This window comes from Bison bison, unplaced genomic scaffold (genome assembly GCF_000754665.1).
Source record: "Bison bison bison isolate TAMUID 2011002044 unplaced genomic scaffold, Bison_UMD1.0 scf7180017864384, whole genome shotgun sequence".
Classification (NCBI taxonomy): Eukaryota; Metazoa; Chordata; class Mammalia; order Artiodactyla; family Bovidae; genus Bison; species Bison bison.
In genome coordinates this window covers 17,010,252-17,019,723 of record NW_011494956.1, presented here as the reverse complement: position 1 = coordinate 17,019,723, position 9,472 = coordinate 17,010,252, and the positions used below count along the sequence as shown (strand labels likewise).

Below are 9,472 nucleotides of genomic sequence, written 5' to 3'. Positions count from 1 at the left end.
GGCAATGCCAAAGAATGCTCAAACTACCACACAATTGCACTCATCTCACACGCTAGTAAAGTCATGCTCAAAATTCTCCAAGCCAGGCTTCAGCAATACGTGAACTGTGAACTTCCTGATGTTCAAGCTGGTTTTAGAAAAGGCAGAGGAACCAGAGACCAAATTGCCAACATCCGCTGGATCATGGAAAAAGCAAGAGAGTTCCAGAAAAACATCTATTTCTGCTTTACTGACTATGCCAAAGCCTTTGACTATGTGGATCACAATAAACTGTGGAAAATTCTGAAAGAGATGGGAATACCAGACCACCTGACCTGCCTCTTGAGAAATCTGTATGCAGGTCAAGAAGCAACAGTTAGAACTGGACATGGAACAACAGACTGGTTCCAGATAGGAAAAGGAGTACATCAAGGCTGTATATTGTCACCCTGCTTATTTAACTTATATACAGAGTACATCATGAGCAATGCTGGGCTGGAAGAAGCACAAGCTGGAATCAAGATTGCCGGGGGAAATATCAATAACCTCAGATATGCAGATGACACCACCCTTGTGGCAGAAAGTGAAGAAAAACTAAAAAGCCTCTTGATGAAGGTGAAAGAGGAGAGTGAAAAAGTTGGCTTAAAACTCAACATTCAGAAAACAAAGATCATGGCATCCGGTCCCGTAACTTTATGGCAAATAGATGGGGAAACAGTGGAAACACTGTCAGACTTTATTTTGGGGGGCTCCAAAATCATTGCAGATGGTGACTGCAGCCATGAAATTAAAAGACGCTTACTCCTTGGAAGAAAAGTTATGACCAACCTAGATAGCATATTGAAAAGCAGAGACATTACCTTGCCAACAAAGGTTCGTCTAGTCAAGGCTATGGTTTTTCCAGTGGTCATGTATGGATGTGAGAGTTGGACTGTGAAGAAAGCTGAGCACCGAAGAATTGATGCTTTTGAACTGTGGTGTTGGAGAAGACTCTTGAGAATCCCTTGGACAGCAAGGAGATCCAACCAATCCATTCTGAAGGAGATCAGCCCTGGGATTTCTTTGGAAGGAATGATGCTAAAGCTGAAACTCCAGTACTTTGGCCACCTCATGCGAAGAGTTGACTCATTGGAAAAGACCTGATGCTGGGAGGGATTGAGGGCAGGAGGAGAAGGAGACAACAGAGGATGAGATGGTTGGATGGCATCACTGACTCGATTGACATGAGTCTGAGTGAACTCCGGAAGTTGGTGATGAACAGGGTGGCCGGTGTGCTGCGATTCATGGGGTCGCAAAGAGTTGGACACGACTGGGCGACTGAACTGAACTGAACTTCTGGCAGAGCCTCCCTCCAACCCCCTCACCTCCCCACCATCCATCCCTTCCAGCTCCCACTCCCACAAATAAGACCCTCCTGCCTATGCTCTGCCCAGCCTTCCTCTGCTTTGCTGCTCATCACATCACACTGTACTGGATGGATCGGCATCTCTCTCCCTCAGTGGATGGTAAGTCTCCTGGGGTAGGTCCTGAGTCAGTTTGTGAAGAACAGAGCATTCTTCACAGGTTTGTGAAGTGAATAGACTCATCACTGGGTCTTTTGCGTCCTTCAGGAATACCTCAAGCTCCTCACACTCCACCGAGACAGAGCTCTGGCACTGCCATTCAAGGAACTGCTGGGGTGTTGTGACAGTCTGGAACATCCATTTTCTGTGTCAGGGGAAGAGGCAGACCTGGAGCTGGGGCTGCCATCTCAAACCAGAGCTGCAGGGCCACCAGCCACCTTGTCTACCACTCTGGGCCTACCTCCTGGCCAGGTAAAAAGGGACCACAGTGTTTTCCTCCCTTGAGAGGCTGAGAAAACAACTGAGCAAGGTAAGCCAGCTCTCAAGGTCAAGGTAAGCTAGCAATCAAGGCCAAGCTCCAATCCAGTGCCCCTGTGCCCTGCCCTTTCTTACAGCTGAGGTGCTGGCCAACGAGAGTTTGGTTTCTGCTTTCCCATCTTTCCTGGCAACATTCACAACCCTCTCTGATGGTGAGCAATGCAAGTTCCAGGCATGCCTTCTTTCATTACTGGCTGCTCAGGTGTCACTTTAACTACAGGGTGAGTGCCTAACCGGTAATGGGCTGATAAACATGCAAATTTCCATATGCAAACAATGTGAGGGTGCAGCTTCTTTCCCACTAAGAAAGATACCTACAACAAGCTGAGAAAGTTGGGTGTGAGCCCATGCCTTCCTGGCATTGTCCAGCATTCCATTGACCAGGTATCTGGGGAAACAAGCTGCCTGTCCCCTCAGGCAGAAGTGAGTAAACAGCACACACTTCTCTTCTTCAAGACCCTGGAGGGTGACTTAAACAGGTATAGCCCAGTCCTGGTTCTGGGTATAAGCCCTTTTTTTGCTTACCTGTTTCAGTGATGTTTTGAGGTTACTGCAGTTTGTGTGTGTGTTAGGTTCCTACACCATCGTGGAAACCCTCAGCCCAGTGGCTTTCCACTTTCTTGGGGCCTCGGCTCCCAGGGATCCTTCCTATGAGGCAGTGGTGCTTTTTCCAGTAGAGGCCAAGGTACAGACCTACAGACTCAGGCCCATTTTCTCACAGCTTTCAACTTAGGGCCACCTTTTCTTTCCCCAAGCCCTTAGTGGAGCAGTGGGAGGTGACTCGGCAGGGGTGAGGCCCTTCATCTTGGTCTCTGGCCCTGATGGTGCCAGTTGGGCCAGCTGGGAGGAGACCGCATACACGGGTGGGAAATTCCCACAGAGGCACCCATCAGACGCAGGTCAAGACGGGCTCCCTGGGGACAGGATGGGAAGCCAGGAGAGGAAGCCACCCCGGAGTTAGGATTTTGCGAAGGCTCTGGGGAGCCATTCCTTTCTTCTGATTTGACTGGCAGCACAAACAAAAACCAAAAGCGCTTTGGAGTCCTTTCAGTTTCCGGAAGCAGGCAGCTTCCCGGGGAAGATAAAGGAGGGGATTCTAGGATCCAAAGGGCGGGCTGGGTTCAGGCCTGGAGAACCGGGGAGGAGGCGGGGAGGACGGGCAGGGGGCCGGGAATAGAGGGCAGGGCCCCGGGTCCCGCCTCTGGCCGCCGGCACCGCCAGGGGGCGCCCTCTCAGGCTGTGGTCCAGTGTCCAGCAGGCAGGGCCTGGGGGCGGGGCCGGGGCTGGTGAGGCGGGGCCCGGGCCGTGTTCCCGCCCAACCCGAGGAATGCGGCCTTTGTCTTGTCCCGCGTCCGCATTCCTGTCTGCGCAGAAATGTGAACAGGGTGTACACTGCGCGCCCTAAACGCAGAAGTTCGGTCCCCTCCCGTTGGAGAACGCTTGGCAGCGGCTTCGGGGGAGGGCCCCCTCTCTGCCACCCCCCAGAACCTGTAACACGTCCGGCTGGAGGACAGGGTACTGACGGCTGCCAGGCCAGCGGGGACTCAACACCAGCCCCAGGGTAGCGTGCTTTGAGACCAGATGTGGTTTAGAAAAGAAGGGAAACCCGATGTAGTCCACTGTGGCACGGAGAAGGCAGGGGAAGGGGTGGAAGGGAAGATGGAATCCACCAGCCTCAAGGGACAGAGTTCAGACCCTAGATTTGCCAACTTCAGGGCATACTGTGGCTGGTAAGGGTTGAAGAGAGGAAGGGAAAAGCAGAAGATCTAGTTTGGGATCAGGTGCTCTTTGACAAGCCAGGGAGGGACTAAATATCCAAGAGTCAAGGCTATTGTTTTTCCAGTGGTCATGTTGGACTATAAAGAAAGAGTTGGACTATAAAGAAAGCTGAGCACTGAAGAATTGATGCTTTTGAACTGTGGTGTTGGAGAAGACTCTTGAGAGTCCCTTGGACTGCAAGGAGATCCAACCAGTCCATCCTAAAGATCAGTCCTGGGTGGTCATTGGAAGGACTGATGTTGAAGCTGAAACTCCAATACTTTGGCCACCTGATGCGAAGAGCTGACTCATTGGAAAAGACCCTGATGCTGGGAAAGATTGAGGGCAGGAGGAGAAGGAGACAACAGAGGATGAGATGGTTGGATGGCATCACCAGCTCGATGGACATGGGTTTGGGTGAACTCTGAGAGTTGGTGATGGACAGGGAGGCCTGGCGTGCTGTGGTTCATGGAGTCGCAAAGCGACTGAGCGGCTGAACTGAAGCATTTAATTCATTCACCAAATATTTACTGAGCTGTGACAGTCCCTGAGCTAAATTCTGGGGGCACAGAGGTGAACAAGGCACCTCCTGTCCTTTAGGAGCTGACATTCAGATTCTAGAGACAGTTGCTGAAACACCCAGAGAGGGAAGAAGCCAAGGGTGTTGGGAAACATAAAAGAATAACCCAGATTGGGAGATCTTGGAAGGCTTCCAGGAGGAAGCTGCCAAGTGACCTGAAACGCCAATAGGAGTTAGCCCAAAAGATGGGTGAACCGTGTTCTAGAAAGAGGGAGCCTTGTGTTTGGAGGGTTTAGGGAAGAGCATGCATGCTTAGTTGCTTCAGTCACGTCTGACTCTTTGTGACCCCATGAACCACAGCCCACCAGACTCCTTTGTCCATGGGGTTTTCCCAGTAAAAATATCGGAGTGGGTTACCATGTCCTCCTCCAGGGAATCTTCCAGACCCAGGCATCAAACCTTCGTCTCTTGCATTGCAGGTGGATTCTTCACTTCTTGAGCCACCGGGGAAACCCCTGAAGGAAAAGCATGTGATCCAAACAGCCCCCTGAGCCTGCCTACCAGACCACCATCAGCAGCTGCCAGACTACCAGCTGAGTCACAACAAGGATCCGGGTTCCACCTCCACTGAACTCATGACATTGGTTGGTTTATGGAGCCCCCGTTTTACAGAAGGCACAGTAGTGGGCCTGTGTAGACTCAACATGATGCTTTGGAGTATTGTGAGATAAAGCCCAGAAAGGGTCTAGATGGCACCTAGTACCTGGTAGGTACTCAGTAAATACTGGCTGGTTTTCAGCGCCCTCCCTGATTCACCGGGAGATGAGCCCGGTGTGGTTGGTCATCACAAAGTTCCTTGGAAACATCTAAGGCACCTGGTGCTGTGGGTGCAGAGGACTGGGAGCAGAGAAGGGCCTCGCCTGGAGGTGTGTTGTGGGAACATGGCCTATGAGTGAGGATAGGAGGGTCAGGGCCAGGAAGGCTGCACTTGGGCAGGAGTCCAGAAAAGGAGTGATAAGAGCCAGATAAGAGCTGAAGGGGGAGAGAACAGAAAGCAGTGCTGGGAGATAGAGACTAAAGAGGCCAATGACCAGACTCAAGCTGATAGGCTGCAGGGTGGGCCCAAGGCCCCAAACCCACGGTTAGATCCCCACCTAGTATGGGTCAGAATGGAGCTGAGTACCGAAGGCCAACTGGGATCATAGCCAGTGCATCCCCAATGTCCCTGAGTGATGGAACAAGAACATTTATTCAGAAATTCCTGAGCCTCCCTCCCAGGAATCCTCCAGGACCTAAATTCTTCTGTACAGAGGAAAAGTGCAGGCCTTGGAATGGCCTCTCCAGCATTGTTCCTTGGCAAACGCCGGAAGATGGGTTTCCTGTAGCTTTGTTGTGCTGACATCCGAATCCGGACCCCTTCCCCAGTCTTTGCGGTGGGGGAAGGGAGGCAGAGGCCCAAGCAGTCGATGGAAAATAAACACGCACCTTTGCTCTTCTGACTTACTTCACGTTCTTAGAATTTCCTCTCTGAGCTCTGGTTTTGTTAGTTTAAAACTCCACACATTGGTCAGGGCTGGGGAAATCCCTTGTTGCCTTGGAGAGATAGCTCCACACCAGGGGCAGAGCACAGTTCCAGCGCCTCGGGAGAAGGGCCAGCAGGCCTTCATCCTGGTGTCAGCGAGCTCCTGGTTCTCCTGGTTCAGCGAGGGAGACGCTCACAGCTGGGTGTAGAGTTTCCTTTTGCCACCAACTCATTCATTCATTCTTTCAATATTTATTGAGCACTACGATGTGTCCTGCACTGTGGTGGATACTGGATGAACTGGAAACATTGAAAATAATCTTAGGGGAAGATGCCATAATCAAGATGAGTAATATTAGGGGACTTCCCTGGTGGTTCAGTGGTTAGCAACCTGCTTGCCAGTGCAGGGGACATGGGTTTGATCCCTGGTCCAGGAGATACCACATGCTGCAAAGCAGCTAAGCCCATGAACTGCAACCACTGAGCCCACACTCTGCAATAACTGAAGTCACCACACTGAGACGCTTGCATACAGCAATGAAGATGCGTTGCAGCCAAAAATAAATAAGATGAATAATGTTTTAATGCGATATTTTTAAAAAATAAAAATCAATCCGTGGTGAACAAAATAGTAGAATTTTAAATAAAGACAGAATTAGTAACATTTTAAATAAAGACAGAATTAGTAACATTTTTGTGTTGGGCCACATTGGAATTTGGGCCATGTGGGAAAGGAAGAATCAGTAATAGTGATCACAGGTTCAGAACTGAATACAGCAATGGCAGAATATCATACAAGTATTGAAATATCTCATGAAGTTTGCTTGTCAACATAGAAAAAACTCATGATATATTGTTGAGTGAAAAATAAGTTACAGAACCATATATAAAATATAAAGTATGGAGAAGGAAACGGCAACCCACTCCAGTACTCTTGCCTGGAAAATTCCATGGATGGAGGAACCTCGTGGGCTACAGTCCATGGGGTCGCAAAGAGTTGGACACATCAGAGTGACTTCACTTTCACTTTTCGTATAAAGTATGGTCCTGTTAAAAATATATCCAGGACAGGAAACTATAGTCAGAACTATGGTTTTTCCAGTAGTCATGTATAGTTTTTCCAGGATATGAGAGTTGGACCATAAAGAAGGCTGAGCGCTGAAGAATCGATGCTTTTGAATTGTGGTGTTGAAGAAGACTCTTGACAGTCCCTTGAACTGCAAGGAGATCAAACCAGTCAATTTTAAAAGAAATCAACACTGAATATTCATTGGAAGGACTGATGCTGAAGCTCTAATTCTTTGGCCACATGATGCCAAGAGCCGACTCATTGGAAAAGAGCCTGATGCTGGGAAAGATTGAAGGCAAAAGGAGAAAGGGGTGGCAGAGGATGAAATGGTTAGATAGAATCACTGACTTGATGGTCATGAATTTGAACAAACTTTGGGACATAGTAGAGGACAGAGGAGTCTGGTGTGCTGTAGTCCATGGGGTTGGAAAGAGTTGGACATGATTTAGCGATTGAACAACAAATGGAAACTCTAAGTGCATATGTCAAGATGTTAATTGCTTTCTCTTTTATTTTCTCTCTTATGGCCTTCTTTTTGTTTGTCTGTGCTTTTGTTTTTGGTTAACAGTAATACTTATATAATTAAAGATATTTCAAAAAACAAAAGAATTGTAGCAGAGCACAGGCTGTACAGTCAGCCCCTTTCTCGATGCTGGCAAGAGGGCTGAGCCAGGATTACCACTCCCACTTTCTAGATGAGGAGGCTGATGAGGTGGGGGGACTCGAAGAAAAGTACCCACTGGGGCCTGGTGGAACCAGCCCTTGCATGCTGCCCTCCTGGGATTTTAATCACCCACAGCCCTGTGTGCTGGGTCTCTTGCCTCCCAGCTTCTTCCAAACAGAAACCTCTTAGCCTTTCTTCTTCTTGGCCAGCCGTTCCTGCATTGACCTACCTCTTCCACTGATGCTTTCTCAACTGAGAGCATAACTGTAGGAAGAAAACCTGCAAGAAATATCTGGGTGGATATGGCTGGCCCTCTCTGGGCTTGTGAGGGACTGAGTAAGGGAATGAGAAAGTATTTCCAGTGTCATGTTTTTCTCTCTGGCACAGACACACCCCACAGATTGGCATGAATCATAAGTAATTCTCTGAGGCCCCCGTCTGTCTGGAAATGCCTGGTGGTATTTCCCAGAGTTCAGAAGCCATCAGTCCTTCATGCCAGCAAACTTGCTTATTCCTCACACAGCCGCAAACCTCTGACCGCCCCCTGGGGAGGGCACTGAGGGGCGAGGGCCCTGGGGCAGAGGTGTCACTTCTGGAGCCTGTGGCCACCCTGGGGTTATGCTTGCACAAGCCTCAGAGCTGAGACCTTCCTGACTCAGTAGTCTGACTGTGTTACGCATGGTACCTGTGGAGCCAAAAGACAGGCGCGCTCTCTCTCTCCTAAGAAACAGGTTTCTAGGCTCTAGGCTACTCTTAGCAGTGTGTGGTCTCTGCTTGTCTATTGAATGCCATGAAAAAAGGGCACCCTTGCTTCTCAGTGTGGGTGTGCCAGATTGCATTTCTCAAAGATGGCTGTGACAGCGCTCCCCTTGAAGCTAACTATGGCTATATCGCTAAGTTATGGCAATAACATGTAAGTGGAATTATGGTGTAGAAATTTCTGGAAAATTTCTTTCAACGAGAGATGGAATGCCCTTCTGGTCTCTTTTTCCATACTGCAGCCTGTGCTATGGGATAGGGTGGCTGGAGCTCTAGCAGCCTTCTTGGACCATGAAGAGTTAGGGTAGGGGAAAGCTTTATCAAATGCAAGAAACCCAGAAGTTATGAAAGAAAAGATGAACATGTTTGACTTGATTGCAACTTTGCGTGGCAAAAGATAACACAAAGACAACAGATAGATTTGTCCTGGTTTATAAACCAGAACAAAGGGAGCAAAGAGTTTTTACAAACTGACAAGAAAAAGATAAATGATCAAATAGAAATATTAGCAATTTATTCAAGAGCAATTCTAAAGAGTCAAAAGATATGAAAAATCACTAGTAGTTAGCAAAGTAGTTAAATCAGCCCAAAAATAAAAATGAAAATTATTATTAATAGCTACTGCTTGTGGACCTGCAGAGAAAGAGTATTCACATACATCATTAGTAGAAATGTTCATTTTTATACCCTTTCTAAAAGATCAATCTGTCAGTATCAATTAAAAATTATTATATAAAATTAGCAATTTGATATATTATGACTTATATAAATTATATGTGTATAAATATATTTTGACTTCCAATCTATTCTTTATCATCTGTCTTCAAATATCTGCACAAGATGATGATAATTATTGTAGCACTTATCAAGTTATTCCATAGTCCATGGAATCAAAGTGAATGCCTATTTGTAGGTTGAGTAAGTACATCCACATCTAAGAAAGCTGTGCAACCATTTAAAAGAATGAAATAGAGAAACGCCATGATGAATTTTCATTCAGTTCAATTCAGTTCAGTCGCTCAGTCATGTCCGACTCTCTGCGATCCCATGAATCACAGCACGCCAGGCCTCCCTGTCCATCACCAACTCCCGGAGTTCACTCAGACTCACGTCCATCAAGTCAGTGATGCCATCCAGCCATCTCATCCTCTGTCATCCCCTTCTCCTCTTGCTCCCAGTTCCCCCCAGCATCAGAGTCTTTTCCAGTGAGTCAACTCTTCGCATCAGGTGGCCAAAGTACTGGAGTTTCAACTTTAGCATCATTCCTTCCAAAGAAATCCCAGGGCTGATCTCCTTCAGAATGGACTGGTTGGATCTCCTT

The 9,472-nt window shown here is 48.0% G+C and overlaps 1 protein-coding gene across 1 annotated transcript in view; it reads left to right on the top strand.

Annotated features, from left to right (window-relative positions):
• LOC105001868 overlaps nt 1-9,472 on the top strand; it is a 47,337-nt gene that overhangs the window by 18,613 nt on the left and 19,252 nt on the right. Inside the window, exons 3-4 of the mRNA XM_010858308.1 lie at nt 1,937-2,011; nt 2,432-2,544. Coding sequence (XP_010856610.1) covers nt 1,937-2,011; nt 2,432-2,544 — 188 coding nt within the window. The remainder of the gene's footprint in view (nt 1-1,936; nt 2,012-2,431; nt 2,545-9,472) is intronic.